Source organism: Wasmannia auropunctata, unplaced genomic scaffold (genome assembly GCF_000956235.1).
Source record: "Wasmannia auropunctata unplaced genomic scaffold, wasmannia.A_1.0 LD336050.1, whole genome shotgun sequence".
Lineage (NCBI taxonomy): Eukaryota > Metazoa > Arthropoda > Insecta > Hymenoptera > Formicidae > Wasmannia > Wasmannia auropunctata.
In genome coordinates, this window is record NW_012026840.1 from 538,613 (window position 1) to 563,702 (window position 25,090).

The 25,090-nt window shown below is 46.9% G+C and overlaps 1 protein-coding gene across 1 annotated transcript; it reads left to right on the plus strand.

The window, feature by feature from the left end:
* The first annotated feature begins 2,800 nt into the window (after positions 1–2,800).
* On the plus strand, positions 2,801–24,533 carry LOC105451515. Its single transcript, XM_011692008.1, has 4 exons — positions 2,801–3,311; positions 3,724–3,965; positions 16,028–16,470; positions 24,351–24,533. Exons 2-4 carry the CDS (start codon positions 3,833–3,835, stop codon positions 24,531–24,533), a joined length of 759 nt encoding a protein of 252 aa, XP_011690310.1. The 5' UTR covers positions 2,801–3,311; positions 3,724–3,832.
* The last annotated feature ends 557 nt before the right edge of the window (positions 24,534–25,090 follow it).

Sequence of the window (25,090 nt, forward strand, 5' to 3'; positions counted from 1 at the left end):
AGTTTAACTTCGTTAAGCGAATCGACTACTCGTACAATGACGGCGCAATCAACTCGGTCCCTCCCTGAAGTCGTCTCTTTGACTTTTACGTACATTGAGACAATTGGCTTCGTAGAAGTGGCGTCTCTCATAACGAGCAGTTCCTGCAAGACGCGCGATGAAGTTCGCGTATCGATCCACCGCGAGAGAATCCCAAGGTTCCAAGGCTCTCCCGCTGAGAATTTCAGCGTCGTCGCCGCTGAAATTTTCGCGCGCGAAAATTATCGGCGGCGATGACCGCGCGGCTGTATCTCACGCATCGCAGCCGATATAAGCGTCCATTCGATAACGAACGACATGGCCATTCCGTCGAACCACGGACGCGCACATTTCGACACACACACGCACATACATGCGCGCGCGCACCGACTCCAGTTTCCACACGTTCTACAGTGGTAATGTCATCTCTCTGTAACGTCATCCCCCGACGCGCCGAGAGATTCACCTGGCCTTTAACTCCCACATCCGATATCCAATGACAGTGTCTCTCCACTCCTGACATTAATCTGCTGTTCTCTCCCGTTCTCTCTTTATCTTTCACTTTCTCTCTCTCTCTCTCTCTCTCTCTCTCTCTCTCTCTCTTTCTCTCTCTCTCCGCAGTGCGTACGCCAAAGAGACGTCACGTCGATTGTCTATCGATTCGAGTGGCGCTCATGTTCACGCTTTCGAGATTGTTTAACGCGCTCGTGTACCGACGTTGCGTTATGCATCAATGAATGAAAATTCGTAGAGTAAAAGTGAAGTGCATTCCGTTTCTTTTTTTTTACGTCGATTGATCGAACGCGAATCTCGTTCTCGAATGAAACTGCGTTTCCAGTGCTTCGAGTGTTAAAATTAGATCTACAAAGGTGAAATGAAAGAAAGCACGTGCGCGACACATTTCCGCGACACGTGATTCTCGACCGTGTTAAATATTTTCGAATTGGATTTTATTGCATGCAGAATGCGCGATTAAAATTTGCGCGAATTTTATTCGTACGACAAAAAGAAAAGTAACATTATTATGATAATACACTGACATTTTCCTTGATCCACGTTGAATGTATACGATTCCGATTTTCACGCGCGTCGCGCATGCCCTCGCGCAAGCCAATATGCTCATATTTATTTATGTAGTCGCGCTCTCGTGTAGCCGGCGCACGGTGCATCGTATGCATCATGAATCAGCGCGCGCAATGGCAGCGTATTGTATTCTTGTTTCTCCGTTTTCTCGTCCATTCATCGACCGCGCAAAATAAGGACTCAACCGTGACGATGCCGCGAATATCGTTCGCGTTTTGTCGCAAATTATCGGGGAATTAAGCGTGAGCAAGTTGTCTCGTGTTCTTTCGATTCGCCCATCCGCTCCTAATTAATTATAAGTACGTCCGAGCTCATTAACTCGGCGTGTAGTCATTCGAGCGATTAAAATTGATCTTTGACACTGCAGACCGATATTCATTATCGCTCGAGCGTCTGTTATTATCGCTTGTAAATCGCAGGGAAAGCCAACGATATCGATGATGATATATCGGCGAATATTTATCGTTAATATCAAGAAAAAAATCTATGTGCAAAAAATATTTCCGCCGCTGCACGAATCAAGACCAGTAGCGTAATATTTCGCGTTGAACGCGAAATATTACGCTATATCGAGGAATCCCGTTAATACAAAAAAAAAAAAAAAATCGAAAAATCGGTAAAATTGAACAACTGAAATTAAAACGAGAAACGAAGATATATACGCGCATGAAAGTAACGTTTAACTTTTTCAGCTTTCCCGGGAGTTTAATTTTAACGGTGGTAAAGTAAATGTTTCCGATTCGTGGCCGCACCCCCACCCCCCCCCCCGAGTACGGTGCTCGTACTCGGCCGCGTAAACTGCGCAGTTGCGCTCGAGTGTCGTTTTGTCGTGTCATACGCGCCTTTACGGCTCCGAGATACACGCGAGCGTCGGTACGCCCGTGTGTGCGTGGCCTCTCACTCTCTCCCTCGTCGAGATCCCATTGCTACATGCTACACGCTCCGCTGTGTCCCGAGACCGCGTCGCGCGCGCCACTGAGTTGCACTTTGCGTCTTCCAAGCGCGGACGCCGAGTCGCCCTCGTATCAACGTCTACTGCACGAAAAGCCATAGGGAAATCAAAGCAAAAAAAAAAGCATGAAATGTTCGAGAGAGCGAACGTCATAAAGAAAAAATTGTACAAAGTATTTTATAATATTTTATAAAAAAGATTCATGCTGGACAATTTCTGACATCTAAAATTAAAATAAAAAGAGGTAGAACAAAAGAAAAAAATCTGTCTTTATCTGATTTTCTGTTTTTGCATAGTTATATGCTAATAATATTATTAATCATATATATCTCTTTTAATTAATAGCGTAAATTAATATTTACTTTTTTAAATATATTTAATTTTTTCTTTATAATTAAAGATGCAATATCTTAGCATATTAGAGTATTCCTCGTATACGCTACGCGGATACTGGATACACCGTGGTGTCTGACGATTGCAAAAACATGATTGCAGTAAATGTTAGCGTTCAAACGGAGCTCACTCGCTGCGTCCCGAAGAGCAAGACAATGTATTGTCACGCTTCTCGCGCGTTCCCCACCCCAAAGTAAATCGGCTACCCTCACCACCAGTTTATTTCCATAGGCTGCGCGCGCACGCACCCCCACCGTTCGACCAATCGGTCGCGCGGGAAAGCGGAGTGAGGGAAGCGGAGCCGGTTGCCACCGCGAGGCAGAACGTGCGGACCGAGTGGCTGCGAAAGCACAGAATCATTACCACGCCAGACCTCGAGTAGAACAGACGTGTTTCTCCGTTTACCCTGAGCTCAGTCGAGAGATCTCGTGTCGCTCCGTAATTCTCGTCTTCTCGCTGCTTATTTTCTTTTTCGGTCGCTGCCTGTTTTACGCGCGCCGCTCATCAGAGATACACGCGTGTGATATATCGCGCCAAAGAGGACAAGTTCGCGTGGCGGGTGTTGTTTGTTGCTTGTGGAACTATCGAGCTGATCTCTGGTCCGCGGAGGAGCTCCGAGGGTGACCCGATGTTACGGTCGACTCTCCCCCCGTATGTGTTACGAGTGAGGTGAACCATCAATTGGTGCGATCGCCAGCTGGACAACTGCGAGAGCGATCACGCGTTTGTGCTCCAGAATTTTTTGTCTCTCCATCTCTCGAGGAGTCAACGGCGAATCCGACGTGCTCCATACAGTGCATTCGAGCAGCCCGGTCAACAACAACCGTGACAAGGGACAATTTCTTATCTTCGTGATTCTCAGCAGGTGATTTCCTTACTGCGAAAGTGATCTTTCTTTTTTTTCCCCCTCCCCTCCTCCCCCTTTTCTTTTTCTTCGTCTCGAGAGCGTGACCGACGCAAGGACAGTTTCATCGGACTTCAAGAAAAGTCTGGTGATTCTGAGAAATTCGAGAAACGTATGAAGAGACAATAGCATCCTTTACGGGGGATCTGCGTGCGCGCGCGCGCGTCACGTGCGATCCGAGAGATGAACGAAAGCGTGCGCCGGTGAACTCTTGCCGATCACGTGCGGCGTTTTCTAACGCGTTTACGATTCTTACGGCACGGAGATCAGATAGAAACTGCGGGAAACGACGAGGGGGGGAGGGGCGAGAGGGGGGGTTTTCGGGAAAGTGACCAGTGAACTCAAAAACAGACATTGTTTGGTTCGGTTGCAGTGCGAGTCGATCCCGGACAAGGTGGGTGCGGTGACGAGCACGTAGGCTCCAATTGGACTCTCGAGCTACAAATTGCCTCGATCGAAGAGTAAAACGAGAGAGGAGCATCATGGCGATACCGTTTTTACCGCCCACCAGCGACGAGGGCACGACGACGACGGATGAGCAACTGATAATGCACCTGTATATGACCCTGCAGAATGCCCTCCGAAGCAGGAACGCCCATCATCCGTCGCGAAATCGTGAGTTGTGCTCACTTTTTAAGTATATACGCCGTCAGTGCAAGCACTCTCTGAAACGTCTTCTTTCGGAAAAAGCCCACTATAAAGATAGAGAGGAATAATTGACAGGTCGTAGCGTCACGTGCGTATAAATTTATGTTTTCGGTCTCGCACCTCCGAGATAATGAAATCATTGGAAGAGATAGGTGATTCCACGTATAGAAAAGATAACGCTTGATGAGTGGAAATTAAACGATATTATCGCAATTGAAGACAAAAGATTGGAAAAAAAAATTGATATTCTCGGCGCGAGAGTACACTTAGAGCGATTTGTTTCTCCCGAAGAGCGTATTGATGTATAGGCCAGAATTTATCGTTATGATTTAGTTGGAGGAGTATAATTTTTTTATCAATTATTTTAAAAGTAATGATAGGAAAGAACTGATTAAGAGTAATTATCATTAGAATAAGATAGGAAAGAGAAATTACTTACATTGACATTTACGAGAGCGATTATACCATGAGATATAGATAGAAAACTTTGCTACCTCTATTTGCGTGTTAATTGTGAATAAAGCGTGATACTATTGGAAATAAAGCACAGCATGTGCCATACTTTCTTTAGATTGTTTAGACATTAATATATTAGAAAATAACAAGTGAGCATATGAGAAAAAAGTCTGTCATTTTAAATATTATTAATAGTGTTAATATTATAAGAGATTATAACTAAGATTATTATCCAAATAAATACCAAAATTTTTAAAAAATCAAAAATTATAATTAAGATTTTGTTTAAATAAATGTTGATTTTTTCAAAATAAAATAAAAAGTCCTTGATTTATTCACAGATCACTACAATTTTACGAATAACCAAAGCGTTAGTTTCGCTGTCGTGCATGTGTTGTTAATGCTACCTAGAACCTTCAAACTATCAATCACTAAAGCTAACTCACTGACGGTTGAGAGCGTAGTAAGGTCGATAGCATCTCGGCTAGAATTCTGTAGTGCAACACGTGGTTGCGGCGGGGAACAATTCGGAGTAACGCAAGAAAGACGCGAGGGATCCGCGCGTGACATTTTAATTCTTGCACCCAGAATGATTAATTTCTTACGCGTCGTAAATAATTCATACGGATCACTTCGAGAGAAAAGTATATACGTCACTTACGTCGCGGAGATATTAAGTTGCACTCTCCTTGTAAAATTAACAAAAGTGTCATTTGAAAGCAACTGATACATATGCTGTGCACGTTTTTCTTATTAGACAAATAAAAATTGAAATTAATATTCGTCTATGTTAAATTATATTTGCAATTACTTGGTAAGAATACGAGCCGTATTTTTTTAAAGCATCTTATTTCGGAGATACCGTGGAACTTTTAATTTTCCGTAGGTATTGCACCATATTGACAAAAATGATATCATTGATCGGGGTCATTGTCCCGCCGTGAATCACCGTCGGAACATTTCGTTTGGTCCATTCCCAAGTAGCGAGAGCTGGACACCTTGATTCTCATTTTCGCGCAATGCCTCAGGCGCGTGCGCCTTTGACGTCAAAAGGTGATAGACAAAAACCGCAAAACCACTTCGAGCATTCTCCGCAATATATACACAGCACTATCCCGTGATCACTTTTTGGCAAATGTTACATCAAGTTGAGTGAAATGGCAAGTATTATTTCTACAGTTTTTTTATCTTTATTAATTTGACATTTAAAATGCGCTCTTTTGAAATAAAGACAACCGAAATTCGTAAAACTCATATTTTATCCGTGAAGTATATCTGACTGTGAAGTAATTGAAGTTACAATTCAATTTCAAATAATTCAATATCAAAGATATTTTGTACATTTTATTGATATAAATTTAATTTATTCCTCTTTGAAGTTCTGTTATTTCGAACTGGTAAGACGCCTCCTAGTAGCGTGACAGTCGCTAGAAAATAGATAAGCTCTGACACACGTCGTGTGTAAATTGCGCAGTAACGTTCTTGGCCTCGTAATTTTCGTTTAAAAAAAAAAAATCTTCAAATCTATTCGATCGTGGCGAGACGGAGCGCAGGACGTTTCTCGCGAGATCGCGACGGCTCATATTCGGCGCACAGTAAAATCCAAACGAGAGTGCAGCGAGAAGAAGGAGAATGGATCGTATACGCGGGTAAAACAGATGTAGTGTGGGTGTAGAGCATCGAGCAAAAGAGAGAGAGAGGGAGAGTACGGCAGACGATGTCCGGCCATGACCCTGCTCCGCTGGTCGTGCCTCCTTTACAGAGAAAAGAGAGGAGAGACCAGAGGAGCGAGGAGGATCGGCGACGTGTAGAGAAAGAGAAAGAGAGAGAGTCCACTGGTCAGCCACAGCACACGCAGTAAAACGCGCTATAAAACGCGATGCAACGCGAGGCCCCGGCCGCGACGAAGTCCGAATCTCGGATGTCGATCGTGCCGGCGCACCTCGCAGAGAGATTGCGGCTATCAACCGCAAGTGCGTGACATCATCGATTGCTCTCTCTCTCGCTCTCTTTCTCTCTTCCGCTCTCTTTCTCTCTCTCCTTTTCTCGCCAGCGCGTACGCCTCGCCGCTCTGTAAATCAAGTAGAAAATCCACAAGAGCCCTGGCACTCAATCCCCGACGAAGCCTCGGTAAGGCGCGGAGTGGTTCCGAGCGATCTCCTATACCAATAAAAACGTTATTACGGCATACGCTATTGCAGTATATACGTAGAAAATTGCTGTCGCGCGATCGATCGATCTGAAACTATAAATCTTTGATATTGGCTGCTAACAAGTGGGGCAGCGCCGCGAACGTAAGAAATTAAGTTTTATTCTTTTTTTCTGGCGGGACGCGAATGTAAGAAAAATTACTTCCTTCGTTATTTAACCGCAATGCGGTTCGATAATTTCGATTGAAAAGTCCTTACAGAAATTGTCGCGATAATATAATTTTATGTTAAAAATGTATATCGAGATATAGACAGAGTACGCATGCGGTAACGCTTACCGCACATTACTGCTGTAACACTTCGCGGCTATTTGAACCGCGCCGTTAATGAATATCGTTGGTACAACGAATAATTTATGGAGATTTAATCTTTCGACCGTGATGGATAATGTAATCCGCGGATAAATCCCCCGCTTCACATTGTGTAATATATTTTATTGCATTTTGCTCTCGCCGCGAATAAAGCCGTGCGTCCGGCAGAACGTAATTACCCGTGCCGTGTGCAATAATCAAATCTTCAATCGTAATACATCGTTTTAATGCAAACGCACGTTGCTCTTATTCCGCCATTCGCGTAATTTTCATTAACTAGGCGCGACATTATACAGCGAAATCGTATTATTTTATTCTCTCATCGTTGGATTTCCGAATGTCAAGCGTTTATCTCCAATCTAGTTTAGAGATTACCAATTTTTTCATCAATACATAATTATTTTAAAAATTTATCGAAATGAGATTCTGCACGCTTTTTACTAAAGAAAATGAAATTTTTTAAATAAGAAATTTCGAATAGCGTTCCAAAGAACTATAATATATGAAAATCAACGTTCTTCAGTTATTTACACGAGTAATATTGAATAAATAATTTCCGTCGAGGAGTCTAGTGCCGATACGCCGACCAACACGAGGACTCCTCGGTCTATCCTGCGCGCGTTAAAATCACACGTTACGATGTTCGGGCCCATTATTTCGCGAACGGAAATAGTGCCGGGCCGCGCGCACGTTGCACGGGGGTCAATAACCATAGTTGCCGCGCTTTCGCGAGAGAAGATGCAGAATTGCCGCCGCGAGCACTCGCGTGGTTGCATCAAATCGGGGGTTGTTATTTATAGGAACAGCTGTGGGCATTCCCGCACCACGCGCGCGCGCACAACGCACGGAGAGAGTCTTCTCGTAACATTTGCAGAAAACTTCCCCCTCGTCATCTCGTGCGACTCTCGCGCGAACAAACGCCTCGCCGAGAGTGCGGCAATCGCGATTACGCGCGCGCGTCCCAAATGTATTTTAAGAGACGGCCACCTCCTATGGCCTTTTTTAAAGATAGGATCAATCCGGACGGGGCGTGTGCTCTAATGAGACGTTTACTCGGAATTTATCACGTTTGAGTAACACAAAGTACACTTGATACGACCGAAATTACGATAGACTTGCGTCCGCGCAATACTGACTCGCGATACAATTTTCCGAAACGATTGAACGAGTGACGTTTCGAACAAGGCGATTTATCTCGCTTTCTCCTCTCACGCTTCTTTCCCACAAGTCGTTCGATAAGACGAATCAAATGATCGCAATCGCTCTAATCGGAGGAGTTTGATTTCCCGGCACGAGAAAGATCGGATGACTGGTAACGTGATATGCACTTGATACTGAACTTCATATTATGTTTCTCTCTCTCTCTCTCTCTCTCTCTCTCTCTCTCTCGTAAACTATCATCGTACCAGCTGCTCACAATATTAGAGTAAAGATGCCGATGTTACGCTTGAAACTATGTGCCCGAATATTTCCCATTAATAAATTTTAATTTAAACATAATTAGAAATTGTTAATTACATTGCCGTTCTACCTCGCCGTAGAAGGTCTTTCTCGTCGGCGACAAGCCGAGTGTGAAAACTTCGACTATGACTTGCTTGATTTATCAAAGATATTCCACTTAGTAGTGGCAGACTGGCGATCGATGCCGTCGGGATGAGAACAGTGACTCGAGTCTATAGACCTTATGAAATATTGAAAGGAATTCGTCATTGTAGATTGCCGGGTTTCTGCCGCGAACCGCCGCCCCTCCCGCCATTCATACTCGCGAGAGAGCGACTGCTATTGACAGAATTCTTCAAAAATTCATCGCATCCCTCACTCGGACGGAGGACTCCAATCTCTTTCTGTCCCTCTTTCCCTCATCGGCGATCCGTTATCGTCGCGCATAAACCGCGCTTTATCTCGTCGCAAAGCAGACACTCGAGGGCGCGACGTCGCTTCTTTTTATCTATTCGCTCGTCGAGTTTATCGAATTTTTCTCCCTCTCTCTCTCTCTTTCGCCTTCTTGCTTTCTTCCTCTCTCCTTCCGATCTTCCGCGTTTTTCTCTGCCGGAGAAACGCCTCGTTAAACGTCGATAAATCAGCTCGTACGCGCGAAAGGCAACGTCGGAGAAACGGTAATATAAACGCGCGTTCCAGCGATTTCCGCACGGCGCACGGAAATAGACATTTAATTAATTGCCGATGGTCAGCGGTCGTTGATCGTTACGCAAACGTCGATGATCGGTATATAAAGAAGCGATCGCTGGAATTTAGAATTACGTGATATACAACGATTCGAAGTAATCAGGATAGCAACAAAAAATTAACAGTCTGCATTTTCTTTCGCTCTTTAATTACAGACTGTGCATTACCGTTTTAGTTTTTACAATGTGTATGTTATTATAATTACATAAGTATAATGAGAACTTGAATAATTCACATTACGACCAGCACACGTGGAGCATAGCAATACTAAGCGGAGGAAACTATAAAGTACACAAATGTTTTTAACATTAATTTAAATTCGAGAAATTTTCGTGATTCAAATAATACGGAATTAATTTTCTACATTCGTTGAATTATTTATTGCGAGCGTGTTCGCAGCTGATGAGAGCCGTTGTTCATACCTCGCAAATGAATATTTATCTTCGACGGGCATCATTCCGATCTGTTAATTAGGCCGCTGATTGAAGTAGTCAACAGGCTCTTCGCGAATTTTGGCAATCTCCTAACTACCTGCGGCGATTAATATTCATACACGAGAGCGGATATTCACTTCGTCACTTCTCGTACGGTGTAAAGCATTTTTACGGTCCCTCGGAGCCCCGCGTTTCTGGTAGACCGGATCAGATAGGGGCACGCGTATCCACCGGCTCATGAAATTCGGCAGATTTTATCTACGCGGGCTCTATCTCTCTCTCTCTCCCTCTCCTCTTGCGCCTGCGGTTGCACCGACGCGTATTATAAATTTATCGCGGTCGGTCATCGAAATTTCATCGAGCGTGAAAGTCAAGTGCACCTCTCTCGGTGATTCCCCGTGCACGCCGCGGAACGAATCGTTCTCTCCTCTTTTTTTTATTTTATTCCTTTACACGCGCTTTACAACCCTTTACCTATACACATTTCTTGCCTCCACTCCTCGTTCTCCTCCTCCTCCCCGCTATATCTGCGCGTCACATCAATTCGGTCACTTGTTAAAGTAACTTAACACGTGATTCGGTCAAAGAGGCGCCGTGTGTACACCGTTTTAATTAAAAGCCCTTCGCAATTTTTAAAAATAACCCCCCGTGGTGTAGCGCGCGCGTATAGCCTGTTGACGCTATCCTCTGTGCATTTTGATGAAGTACAGCTAACTGAAGGCTCTATGGTCCCCAGAGTTCCCAAATACCACGCTGATTAATGCGCCGAGCTCGCCCTCGTGCGATCTTCGCGCTCGACACTTAGCAAAGTGCGCCTCCTCTTCGAGAGTCGAAAATAAGCGTTTTCGCTCGCGCGCCGAGGAGGACGCGACGATAAACACACTCGCGATCGTTTGAGTTCACTCCCGAGACGCGGAGAGCGGGTAAAATAATCCCCGTAAATCCGACAAATTTACGTTATTATCGAGGATGACGAATGCATAAAAAAAAAAAAAAAAGCGAGACACGAGTGCATGAAAAATTAATGTCGCAATGACGAGGAAGAAAAAAGGGGGACAATTCGTGAGAGACACGAAGCGAATAAATATTACGCTCTTTTATTGCTTTGTCTTTACCTCCATGCATGAACGATGGGCTCGAATCACGCTCCGCGAATTTATCAGTCCGCCCGACGGGGGGAAGAGGAGGGGAAGGGGGGGAAGTGGAGACGGGTGGCAGGATGAAGAACCGTGACGGAGAACTCGTGAGGCGAGCGGGCGATAAAAGAACGAGACAATCGCGAGGGAGTGCAACGGGCGCGCGCGGGTTGGAGGGTACCTACTGTATTTAATTTTCGCGACTCACGAAACGCATTCTGCGCCGCACGTGTCCCGGAGCGCGCAACTCCGAAGAGCTCCGTGCCCGCAGATCGCTGCTTCTTCGGCGAATCCGCCCTTCGAGGAATCGATTTCCGTTCCGCGCGCGCCTCCGCCCGCTATGAAACTCGTCCGATTATTATTACTGGAGGACTCGCGGAATAATGACGGTGGCCGAGGGCGACCGTTGCGCTAATAATTGTGATTCGGTTGCGCCGAATCGACGGACGGCGAAATTGCACCCGCTGCGTAAGAAGCCGGGGATCGCCCGAAACGCGGCCTTATAGCGAATATTGCTGCCAATTTTTGGCTCGGTAGTTTTTTTTTACGCGTTTTCTAGAAATTTTAAGAGGTAATTAATTTCAAGTCAAATTAATGTACTTAGTCACAACTTATTTTAATCGATCACTGACATTAATGCGATATCGAGTTTTATTATCGAACCCCGCACGGTCGTCAGTCGCGATCGACAGGAATAATTTAATCTCGAGTGCAATCGCGTTGGGCAAGACGATTAGTTATAGAAAATGCGTGCCTAATATCGCTCGCGTCGTAATCGCGCGCGGTGTTGACGCAACGTGGTATTGCAGCACGTGTATTTTTTAGCATTTCGATTGCGCGGTATCGCAATAATGGTAATATTGTCAGCGCGCTAAAATCGTCGATAGATAATGACGCTTCTTATTAACCAGCTTTAAAACGCAACGCGCGTATACGCGCGGCCGTATACGAGGGCCCGCCAGGCCGACCTTTTTGTTCGCTTCGCGATCGATTCACGTTGCGCATCGTTACGTGTAACCTTTCAAGTGGTGGTGCAGCGCGCGCTTTGGAGAATTCGAAACCGAGCACACAATTCGCGTTACCCGAGTTGAATCCGCAGTGAATCGCGGAAACCCGGAGCTTTTGCTGGAAATGTGCATGCGTGCGAAATGTCGGTTCTATTTCTAACAAAAGAAGAAGTTTCTAAAGAGAAAAGAAAAATGTTAATTTTAATATTATCGAGCTACATACATTTCCAATGGCGATGGGTTGTATTGCAAATTTCACTTTTATTCAAATAAGTTATTAAAAAGATCTTATTTTAATCTTTTCGCTAACGATCTCATACAGTGAAACGTATACATAATTTATATATATACATATATATATATATACCTATATATATATATATATATAATTAGATTTGATTAAGTCTTAACGTATCAAGTACAAGGAAATTCTTCGAATAATATGAATGTCGCACCGATTCGTGTTCTTCTCGACTGATTAGCTAAGGCGTCGCGAGACGCGCTTATTAACGCGCGATCGACGCCTTCCTGAAACGGCAGAATCACGGCCGATCTCAGATAAACGCGGGAAACGACGTAGTTGCAATTACCGCGTACATCTGTCGCTAGTAGTTCCATTGTTCCGGAAAAGCGTGTAAAAAAAGAATGACGCGATAAAAAAAAGTGCGGCAGAGCGAGCGAATGAGCGCGCGCGGAGAGGAGTACGGTAGCAGCGTACTCCGCGATGCATTTTACGCATTCGCGTGCGTATGCGCGCCGTTGTGCAGCTCCGGCGCGGCCTTGAGAGGGGTTCTTTGTGCGGTTCAGCGTTCACCGCGCGGCTCGCGCGCATACGCTCTCTCTCTCTCTCTCTCTCTCTCTTTTTGGATAGGCAAAGAAGCGACGAGCCACCCTTAGAACGATGTCGAAGAGGGGGCGACGAGTGACAACAACACGTGTGCCACGTGAGAGTGCGAGTGGGACAAGGTGGTTGTGTATATTCTTAGCGCTCAATATAGCGGAAGCCAAGGTGGTTCCAGCCTCCCTGAACGGGCCACTTCCGCCCACTACCTCTCGACGCTCTCTCTCTCTCTCTCTCTCTCTCTCTCTCTCTCTCTCTCTCTCTCTCACTCATACACACACACAGCTGCGAAACACGGGCGCGCGCGTAGCACCCACACAATCGAAACTGGCTCCCGCCGTTACATACGTACACTGTAACAAGTTGCGTTGCACTTATGTACAAAGGGCGCTCCATGTGACTCACGTGCTCGCATATGCTACCGGCAGTCATCGTCTCTCTTTCTCTGTCTCTCTCTCTCTCCATCCTTCTCTCGCTCTTCCTCCCACTGTTGATCTTTCCTCTTTTCTCTCCGCCTCCTATTCTATTTATTTCTCTCTCTCTTTCTCTCTGGTTCTCTCGTTCGTACATATATACCACATGGCACACACACATGTACGCACGGAACACGTATATACGCGCCCGCGTTTCTCTCTTTCTGCTCTCTCTATGCTCTTCTCTTTGTCGGTCAACGTCTCTATCCCACTCCACCGTTGGAGTGTGCACATAGCTCGATCCAGATATACACGCCAAAGTGCACACACGAGACCACGAAGAGTGCATGCGGGTGTTGGCCACGTGCGCGATGCACTTTTTGCTCGCGGAGCAACCTTCGCCTTTTATGCGTCGTGTGCGCGCGCGGGGCCGCGCGTTGGAACTTTATACCCTTTTCAGCGATTTGCCATGACGAGCTTTCCGATATACGCCGTTGAACAAAGGTAATAGGAAAACCGCGACCGCGAGATGATCGTGTGTTTTTCGTAAAGTGAAAACGCTTCGTCGAGCTTGCCTTTGATAACGCTGACGGTCGGGCAGAAACGCGTAATAAATCAATTCACTCTCTCGAGATCTCTGTAATATTCCTTGAAATTCTAAAATTGGATAATTTTAATTACATTATAAACGTAGATTCATAAATGTAGCGTTATGATATTATATTTTCCAATCTTTCCCCGCGTTTTCTACATCACAAAATGCATCCATATACGCTATTTCCAACAAATTTATAGCTTCTAATGTTCGCGTATTAGCCAACAGAGTCAATTAGAAACAAATTTCGAAAGAGAGATATATGTCTCCGAGTTACAGATATAACTATTGCCAATTTCTTCGTGAAGTCGTACGTGAGGTCGCGCATATAAAGACGCGTAAATCCTTCAACGTCGCGAGTGTTTGGCATAATAAATATCGAGTTCGATTATTATAAATCTCTCTCCGTAAAGGTTCCAGCGTGCGCGCGGGTGTTCTCACGCGGGCCCGGTCGAGTGACATTTGGCTGGAAAAACAGGTAGAAAGCCAATGGGGCGTCGATGCTGCACATCTCTATACGACGCGTATATATTTTGCAAGCGGTGAAAAGCGCGCGAGCGACCGGCTGCGCATCTCTTTCTCTCTCTCTCCTTCTGTCTTTCTCAACTATGACTGCTGCTGCTGCTGTTGCTGCTGCTGCCGCCGCTGCAGCGCTTCGCAGAAGATTTCGCGACGGCGAGCGGCTTTAATCGAATGTAGGCGATGACGACGATGTGTGTGTCGTTGCACAAGTGAAAGAGCCCCGAGCCATTACGGACGTTTACTCGAAATGTCAAGGATGCAACCACGTGTGCTTGCGCGGGAACACGAGAAGCGGAGGCAGCAGCAGGAGAGAAAGAGGAGAACCGCGAGACAATGACAGCCGCGAGGCAATGGCAGAATTGTTATTTTGTCACGCATGGCGATTGTATATGCATATACGCGTCCGCGCGGTGCGAAATGAAAAAGTGGCCATGTTGTGTCTAAATGTTTCTGGAACCCTACGGCACGGTAGGCGCCTTTCCGCAGGGACGCCGCTTTCACCGCGGCCGCGCCGCGCCGGAGTCGCGCGATGCGCGCTTTCAAGGTTGCAACCGCGGAGTGCAGGAGCATGATATCGCGATTTATGTTTCGTAACACGCGGACAAGTGTCCCTCTCTCGATTTGCTCGGTTATCTGTAAGGGGGCAAGCGATGACGTCAGCAGCTGGCGCGATTGATATCCGATCGTGGAACGAGGCGCGATATTTATTTATAATTAACTCTCCGTTGCATCAGACGGTATTAGGATTCTTCTTCTTCTTTTTTTTTTTTCTTGAACTCGAGAGGGGATGACGTGGTCGCTGAATAAAAGCTACATAGCCAACCGATGACACGATAGCGAAGAGGAAGATGTATAATCTTGACGGCGTATAAGCGACGACATAAGCGCAACGCAAAGCGTGTCGCTCGGTTAGTGGGAGAGACAGCGCGTCGAGACTTTATCGTTGAAGGACTGTTCTACGAAATCGTAGCCGTGGCAGATAAAAACCGCGCACACATATCCAGACGGGAGACAGGCAGTCTGCTGCGGCGCGTGATAACGCACGTTTTCCAAGTGTAGATATACCAATGTATGTTTATTCGAGCTCGGAACAGTTGATTCCAAGGCCTGACGCGTATCAATACGATTGTCGATGTCATTGTTGTATCACGATCGGCAAAGAAACCTTATGCGCAATTTAACAGACGCAGTTTTAACAGACGTGATCTTCGCGCCAAAGAAATTGTAAGCACTGACATGTACATTCTGATATTGGTTTACATTTCTAAACGCGGTTTACTTTTAATATCTTTATTTCGCGTAAGTATTTTTCCGACAGCCTTATTCGAACGTCATAAACATATCTTACGGTATCCAGGTAAAAGTTGCACGTGAGAGAGTATATTCTCTCGTAACATCCGCAAATGTCGAAACCGCGAGCAGAAGGCGGTCGGATCACCCGTTATAAATTTTAAAGCGATCATTACCCAACAATGTCGCTCTCGCCATATTCGGACTGCATTACCTTGCAGCGCGCACTTAGTGGCATTAAACCTTATATGCGAAGTATAACCGTCTCAGTCCGGTCACTGGCGAGTTGCCATTGTGTAACGTAATTTGCGTGTAATCAATTGTCGTTATGAAGCGTGGCGATACGAGCGCGAGCGTTATTACCGTTCGTTCGCGGCGCACGGTAGCTGTAAAATCGCGGTCATCATTAATTCAAGTACCACGCTGCCCGTTAAATGCATTTCGAGACGGGAAGAATCTTAATTATGACATATACGAGCCGATCGATCCAACCGTTACTTCGTTCCTCGACTCCCAATTACTGTCGATACACAGCAATCTCTTTCGCGATTATCTCTGCGTTACATTCTAAGGACACAAAAGTCTTCGTAGAATCTTGAAAGATGTTTTCCCTTTTTTGCTCCGTAGATCGGGCGCCGCGTCAATCCGGCGGTTCCGGGTCTCACCAGCAACCTCTGGTGATCTGGCTGCAGCCCGGCAATGTCGAGGACCTGTCGAGCTTGCCGCTGCCAGACCTGGTGCAATCGGCCATGGATCAGCTGCCACCGCCGTCGCCCCAGGTGACAGTCTCTGTCCCCAGCAGCCCGATGAGAGATGCGACCTTCCAGTTCCCCGAGTGCAACAACGTCAGCAGCAACGGTGCACCGCTGCCGAGCCCAAGGCCACGGCCGCGAAGACGCTTCGCCTCGGAGAGCTCCGTCGGGGAGATGGGCCCGGTCGAGATGAGCAACTGCAACGGTACCACCTGCCGCTGCCACCTCGGCGTGATTCTCAACGAGAGGCAGTCGTGGACGAGCGTGGGTGCCAATCTCAGGAACATCGCCGGTGATTTCCACGCGTGCAGGACCAAGGTCAGTGTTACACGCCAGTCACGCGTCGTTACTCCTCACATTGAGATCCGCAATTCCGATTTGATCGAGTGGCGAGGGAGGAATGCAGATTGCGGATCTCGATTGCGGAGTGACGCTCTCGCGCGTTGTTCTTTTTTTCCATTTAAATCCGCAATTCGTATTCCTCCTCCGCGCATTCGATCGCATTAATGCATCGAGAATAATTAGAATATTGTATCTAAAAGTATCTATATCAAGTGTTTCATTGCGCATTTATAATTCACGAGATTATGTTTTACTTTCGAGTCGGGTTATCCAACACCAATTTCGAACACGCCGACGTTGTCGTCGCTTTTCTCTCCGCGCCGTCGATGCCATCGCTGATGGCGTAATACAGAAGCGTTTATGGCGAGAGGAGTACAGGTGTAAAACGCCATGCGTAAAAATTGTACGGCACGCGTTTTGCACGCACGGGGAGCCATCATGTAACTTTTCACTCCGCGCATCGCAATTTCATCTTCCCCATGAAGGCTTTTATTTGTCATAAAGTTACCCTTGTGTCGCGAGTATTATAAAATGCAACGAATACGCGACAAAAAGTCCGCCGGCGGGGTGTTTAGTTTGAAATTTCGCTCGCCCTCGAAAATCCCTAAATTTTCTATTGCTTAATTTACAGATTATATTGTGAATTTCATAGACGCGTATGTGCCCTTTATTCTTGCGCGTGTTATAGACGTGCTCTCTAAATTTACGTTTTTTCAAGATCACGAGTTTAAAAAACATATTTCATCCAACATAATTAAAGTTTACTTTATCCGGATATCTTGTTATCTGAAATTCCTTCCATTCCTATATATCTATATCTCATTTGACCAGGCCGTATCTATTTACCTCGATAACACCATTAACACGTTCACAAGTATCGATTTTGGTCGGTATCCAGATTTCTCTTCCGATATCCAGGATTTAATAGCGCCACGAAATGATTCAATACCTCCCATCCCGCCGCGAAACTTTTAGGCGCCTCACCACGATGATGGAGTTCGCGGCTGGAGAGGTGTTTCTCCTCCTTAAGAAAGATATAGAAACTATCGTCGTCGCATGAGCGGGGTCATAAACGTGAATTTAGTTATATCAGGGTACCGGCGATGTCCCACAGGCGCAATAAATATCAGCTCACCACCGTCGAGACGTCTAGTATTGCCCCCCGTGTGTACGGCCCGGATGGCACTGGCACTTCATCAAAACTCCACCCCGCGTCCCCTTCTACCCTCCCACCCTCCCCCTCCCCGCATAGCGGTCGTTCGATCAAATATGTATCGCGGACTGATACGGTCCTTCTCTGGTATTTTACGACGGCTCCGCTCTTGTTCGCGGTCGGGAGCGAAAGAAAGTGGCGATTGGGAATTGGTCGGCAGAATAAATAGAGAAATGCGGTTCGGAGATATATAGGTATTACGGACGTAGAAACGTGCGCGCGATGTCATCATCTTCGAGATTAACGCAGTAATGAAACGTGTCTGCGATATTGCTTTGATGGATCGACACTTTATATATATACGCGAGATTATATTTCTAACGCCTCTCTGCAGCTAAAAACGAAGCTAATATCAGCCCACCGTCTCGCGCGCGGATTAATTATAAATATTTCCCTCCTCTAAAAATGTCGGGGAAACTCGTTAGAGAGAACGCGGCAATCCTTCTTCTTGAATATTTGAATTTCAAACGCTCCATTCGATTATGCGAATGCAATTTCCCGTTGTCTATTATTAGTCGAGACAAACATATTGCGCAAATGTAAATATTACGGCACCGAGTCGGGTTTTATCCGGTTCTCCGCAATACGCGAAAGAAATGGGTATAATTAATGCGGGAAGTTTCTGATTACTGGCCGCGACAGTAATCAGAATTACGGGATATCCACTTCCTTCGTCCATTGAAACGACTGTACGGAGGGTCGTTCGATCAAATATGTATCGATGAGCGAGAAAATTCCCCTCGGTTTTACGACGACTCTTATTTGCGGTTGCGGATTGAAAGAAAGTGAATGGCAGCGGGATGAGACACTAATAGGAAAAGTAAGAAGAAGAGAAAGTGGACGGGGAGGGAGAGAAAGGATAGTAAGATGAACAAGGTGGAAAGAGCCATTTCTCTTTTATTCCGCCTCGCTTTTATCCACTTTAAAGGTCCGCCGGCGTGATACCCAATCCCGGGACGTCTAATTATTGCTGGTTAAGTGCCGGTAATTGAAGGGAGGGAGGGAGGGAGGGAGGGGGGGCGAACAGACCCGTGAAATTGAAGAAATCTCTTCGTCTCGCCCGCTCGTAGGAGATCCGATACCGATCAGTTCCTCGTCTCGGTAACTCGAGGAGCGTCTTGTTGATAATACGAACGGAGGGATCTTCTGGAAGCCCCCAGACAGGGTCGTCTTCATGCCCCTCTCTTCTTCGCGTGCGCTCGAAGAAATTGAAATGTCAGATTAATACCACGCTGGCAACATCGTTCGCGGATCGGTCGATGTCGCGGCTAACGATATCTCGTTACATCTATCGTCTTGAAAAAAAATTTTTCACGTTGAAATTTAATTATCTCGCATCGCTCAGTAAAGTACACAATAAAAGTAATTTGCTTCTATCGAAAAAAATTATTCAATCCCGAAGCGGATTATTCTCGGGGTCGGATAATTTGTCGAGTCTCTTGTCTCGGATATTCGTAATTACGTTGTAAACACGTCGTGAAAGCATCGAAGTGCTCGAAGTGCTCAAAGTGCTCGCGACCGAATGCGTCGGCGGCTTTTCCGAACGCATCCTAACGAGCTTTTTCGCGGGATACTTCCGGAAAAGACGTCGCACAAATCACGGAAATGAACTTCTCGCCACCCCGTGCCCCTCCGCGCCCGATGGTTTCACGGGGAAACCACCGACGGCACGGTGCTTTACATATGCATGGAGAGTAAGCGAGCATGTAGCGGCTAAGTGGCCACATCCCCTTACGTGAAAGTTAAGTGGGCATGGCAGCACGAGCCGTGGCCACGGGCCGAGAAAATTATCTTCAATTATCTCGTGCAATCGTAGTTCCCCTCCTCCCCTCCCCTCCTCCGCCCCTCTCCGCCCCCGCCCTCCGCCCGCTTGTTCGCTCCTACCTCTCGCGCCGCGCGTTTCGTCTATCTCGCTCTCTCGATTAGCCTTTCGGCCGATCGTCACTTTTATATACCTGCGCCTCGGTAATCGAATAGCTATACGCGTTCTCGCCGTGTTTTCGTTGACCTCCGGATAGAGAGGGTTATACACCTGGTAACTTGCGTTTCTATGTAATACAGGATTATGGGTGAGCGGCCGGGCTCGTAAAACGCTGGATATAGTACTTCAACGTGTCAGAAACAGCGAAATAGCCGACTCCGCGTGTATCGCTCGGAAAATTGAAGTCAGGCAATTTCCCGCGAGGGCATGCCCGATACTCCGCGTATACACACACACGCACACTCCCCGCTCTCCCCGGCGCGAAACTCATTACTCACGAATACTCGCCGAATCCTTGCTTGTCGAAATTTTAGCTCGGACGCGATCCTAACTCGACCCGATTTGTTTCCGCGCGTATAGGTATACTATATACGTAGCACAAGGAGCAATACACACATTTCGCGAAATAACACGCCGCCGCGACGGATCTCTGGTGGCAAAACGCGCAGCGGTCGGCTGACATTTATCCAACAGTCATTTAAACGATCTGACCGACGCGCAAATTGATACATTAGTATACCCTCATCGCGCGGCGCGAGATAACGGATCTTTTTGCGATGGCGCAAGCCGAGGGCAAGCCGCTAAAAGAGAAGGGCGGGAGGGGGAGGGGAGCCGGGGCCCGATGCAAGAAAGTCGATAGTTCTTCGGGCCGCGTGTATATAGCCTACCGCTCGCCGCACGCGAACCGCTTAACTCTCATTTACGTCTTATTTTCACCTTCGGCCGAGGTATACAGGTACCCGCGCGGTACTCCCGCACTCCGAGTTATATATCCTCTCGCGGAACGCGGTCGCCGCTACTGCAGCGTAACCTGCGCGCAAATTTATAACGCTTTGTCACGCGCAACAAACACTCGCGGAAATTCCCGGCTTGCCGTTCCCTCGCTTTATTGGGAAACGGGAAAATTATTATCGCACCGCGCCTCCGTGCTGATTTCGCCCGTCGAGGTCCACCGATAATTTATATAATATACTCCATGCATCTCTCTAACGAGACGCCTGTAGTTGTAATAATAATAATAATAATAATTCGCGCTTGATAAGCGATCGCCTCGTGAAAAATAGTGAAAGTCGTGGGTAATTTCTGCAATACTGACGGCAACTGCACAGGCTGCAGCTAGTTATCATTTATGGAAGTATAGCCATGATAATTAGTAGTGATCGACGTTTAATTATCGGTCATTATTGGCCGTAAGCAATGGCATTAACAGGTCTAATGAGAAATTCTTTATCTTATCCGTTTATCTGCCTTGGAAAAGCAAGGATTTGTTCTAAAAAAAATAAAAAAATTTAAAAAAAAAGACAAAAAGTCGCGCATGACGCGCGTTTCCGCGTGCGTCCCACGTCTCGTTTTCGCGACGGCACTTTTGCTATCGCTGACCGCGTCGTGACAGGCGCAGCTCGCTTTTAACGGCGGAGAGCGCGTTGCACGTACCAAACGAGCGTGCCGACCGCAACTTCTGTTTTCCATCGGCTTTTTCTTACTTGGTCTTCGCGGCGAAACCTTAGAGCCGGACGATTGGCCGTTTCCACGGCAAACCGCGCAATTACGTTGCACAATAATCTATCTTGCCAGTAGTCGCGCGCGGCGCGGCGCGCGCGCGCGCGCGCTCGCTCGCGATTGTAAGGCCTCTCTGTCACGCCGCGGCGAGTTCCCCGGCGACGGTGGAACGGAGACGGAGGAAGAAAAGAGCGAGAGAGAGAGAGAGAGAGAGAGGAGCGTGCGGTTTAATCGCTCGCATCGCGCTGCACTCTCGCGAAAGCCGCTCGTGCGTAATTGCCGGTATTTTTTTTTCTCCCTGCCGTCGACGACCGACAATTCGCGATAAATCGCCGCGAGCGCTATACGCGCTTGACTCATAGGCGCGGCGATTATCCCGCCGTTCGTAAATTGATTTATTTCGGGGATTGCGCGATGCATAAACCGAGAGGTAGGCGTGCGCGTGACTCTCTTACTTCATTTTCCAATTGTCTGTCGTTTCCCCCCTCCCCTCCTCCCCTTCGGTGCTTTGCCGCCGCGGCAAACGATATCGATGGCTCGCGCACGTAAGCGCGGAAATGCAATATATTGATTTTCCTTTCGCGATGCGTATTGAAGAATTGGTTGCGGTTGTGGCAGTACGAGGGGCAATCACGGGGAAATTTACATTTTACGATTCATTCGTCATAAAGCGGAGTGCATTGCGTCTTTTCTGCAATTTGCTTTCTAATCTGTATTCATGCATTTTTGTACACATATACTTTTGATCGCAGTGCTTTTCTTTTGTGTGCGAAGTGTTTTTACTGCCGCCGATAGTCGTGACCTCGTTTTCTTCTTTTTTTTCGGTGAATTGACTCACGGTGTCGTGACGACGCCGCTTTTCTTTGTGTGATCGTACAACTTCGGGCGTTCAATTCAAATATACATATATCTCGACCATTTATCGAACGTTATCAAATATTACATAAAAAAAGAGTTTTATTTTAAAATATTGATTTTAAAAAACATTTCGCGTGGATTTCATCTTATCGATAAGAGACACTTCTCGTATTTTGCTTTCTGTAAAACAGTTTTGACATAAAGTTTTTCTATTCGCGCACGTACACGAACCGACATTCGTAGCGAATCGTATTTCTCGAAAACGAGCGTTCTCTTCCGGACTGCGGGGCTATAAAACGGCGTCACGGCGATATCTCCGTGTCTGTTCATACATGCGCAGGCTAACGACACGTCCGTGTTGGGCGCGGAGAGAGAAAGTCCATCTCGTGGTCTCGGTTACTGTCGCAGGTGGTCGATCGGGGATTCTCGCGTAACGCATTAGACATTAACGAACGTTGATCACAGGATTCCCTCGATCGCCCTTCGCGGCTGCTCCACCCCTCGGTGTCAGCCGTCAACAGTGCGATTCCGCGGCGAGGAAGGGACACTATTAATTGACGAGCAGAACGCGCTCCCACACGAGCAGCACTCTCGCGCCCTCCCACATAATTCTCCCTTAATGTGACGTTCTCGTCTACTCCTCTTACTTTCCGCCCTATCCACATCCGAGATAATCTTTCCTCTCGCGCTTATACGCGCCGACGACGAATCGAATGTTTTTCCCGTGCGTGATTGCGAGGGTGTGAGAGAGCATGAACTTTCTCCCTCCCCCTCCTCTTTCTTTCTCTCTCTCTCTTTCTCCGTGGGGTCGGCGACGCTGCCCAGATATTATGGTCATCCCATAAAAGCCCACCGCCTTGGCGATTGGGCTTTCCCCGGGCGTTTATTATTGCACGTCCGGTCACGGAGTGGATTAAGACGAGACGGGAATCGGAAGTCGCGGGTCGAAGCTGAGATAACGTCGACGGGAGGCGGGCGGAATGGAGAAACAAAGGGAACCCTCCGGAGTTAATCGTCCTGCGGCAGGAGATCGTTCTTTCACGCGGGATATTACAAGAGCGTGCCATCAAGATCTGTGATAATTTTCTCGGACTTTGGCTGGGTCCAATGTAATGAATTTCTTATGCGTTTTCTTGTATTATATTTTACTCCGGACAAGATATTACTTTTATATTTTATAGAAAATGTATCGATTACATATCGGAGTAAATTTACATATTAATTTGCGTGTCAAATTGCTTGTCTCAAAATTCGAATCGATAAAAGCGGACGATAAATTTTCCGTATAAAGAAACAGAATTTTCACCAGATGTTATCGCAAACGAATTTGCAAGAAATTTGCACAGAGAGACGTCTCGCGTGGAGGACATCGCGTAACTTCTTTTTTTTAACGCTGAATCGTCGGGCTGTGATACGCGGAATCGTTATACCGGTCTTGTCCGAAGGTACCGCGAGCTAATTGGGTAATAAGTATCGTTCATAAGTACGTCCTAACGGAATTCCTTTTTGCGCGCGAGCTATTTGTACGATTCTCGGCACGAGAAAGAATCCCAGCGCCGCCGCCGCCGCCGGCGCGTCGACTTCACCAATACCAGTAGCCGCAGGCATCACTCGGAGCAACGGAATGGAAGTTAATTGGGTAATTAGTGTCGTTAATAAGCAGGCTTTAATTGAACCTTTTTTTTCCCCGGGTCGCGAGTGGTCTGCGCGCGAGAAATGGTTTTCGTAAAGAAAACAGAGAGCCCGCGAGAGGAGAGACGTTGTAGACTTTAGCGACGCGATATTTCCCCTCTTACAACGCCGTCGTCGTCGTCGTCGTCGTCGTACCTCCGTGTAAATTCGCCGGGATAAGGGGGACTCGATAAAACGACCGCGTCGCGTTTTCTTTCTTTCTTTTCCCCTCTCTGTCGAAGGCTTAGCCGCAAGAGAGTGCCGGGATCGTCGGTAATTCCGTCCAATTAGGACACTCCCAATTAGGAACCTTAACCCCGCGTGTCGATCGCTGTTCCTCTTCCCGCGTACCATTCTCTCACTTTACTACATCGAGGAGAAACTTACAACAGGTCGCCTTCGCCAAAATCTTCGCGAGAGTATCGGAGGAGTCTGTTTATCATTTGAATATCCATTTTCACATTTAACAACATTGCGGCCTAGCCGTTGATATCATTAGTACTTCATTTTATTAACTAATCATTGGCAATGCTGTCCGAATATTGAATTTCAACAATGTTTCATTTTGGTTAGAATTGAACAAAGGTACCAAGTGATGCTGAGCGACCGATGTCGCTATGCTTATTGTTGCAGGACGCCGAGATCGAGAAATCGACGCTACCGATGATCGGTCCAGGTTTGTCCAATGGCCGCAACAGCAACTCGTCGTCCACCGACAGCCTGCTGTCGCTGTTGATTCCGACGCCGTTGCGAGAGACTCTTTGGGCAACGGTGGCTCTATACCTCGGCTGGAGACTCGTCTCCCGCCTGCGATAGACGCGCCGGTTTCGCCCAGCCGTTTTTGGGCTCGATCGACAATTGCGTCGGCGATAGGAACGGCGATATTGGGGGCTAATTGAAACAAAAGACGGACGGACCGCCAAGCAACTCCTTCCCTTGTCTGCGATCGCAGCAGTCCTGTATGGAATCCTCTCGGAATGGATCGTCTCGAGAGGAGGAGGAGGAGAAGGAGAGGCAGTACACGGCGCTCACTCCGGATCTCTCTATGCCGTCGGATGATGGATTTAATTGAGGTAGAGCGCGTCGAGAAGACAAATCGTTCTCTCTTATTTAATCATCCACTCCGATAATACAATTGTAATTTTATATATATATATATATATATTGTCTGTCTTTGTATTTCGCGCCTGCGTTGCGCGGCTATCGCGAGAATGCGCTTGATCGTACTTTGATCGGTCCCTGAGGGACCATGCGACTGCAAATAAAATATTGATATCTTTGACGATGAAAGTAGTGATAATTATTTGCTTCTGCGGCGTGCTTCTAATTTCCTTACGATTGATGATTCTAATTAATCGATTAATTTGATAATC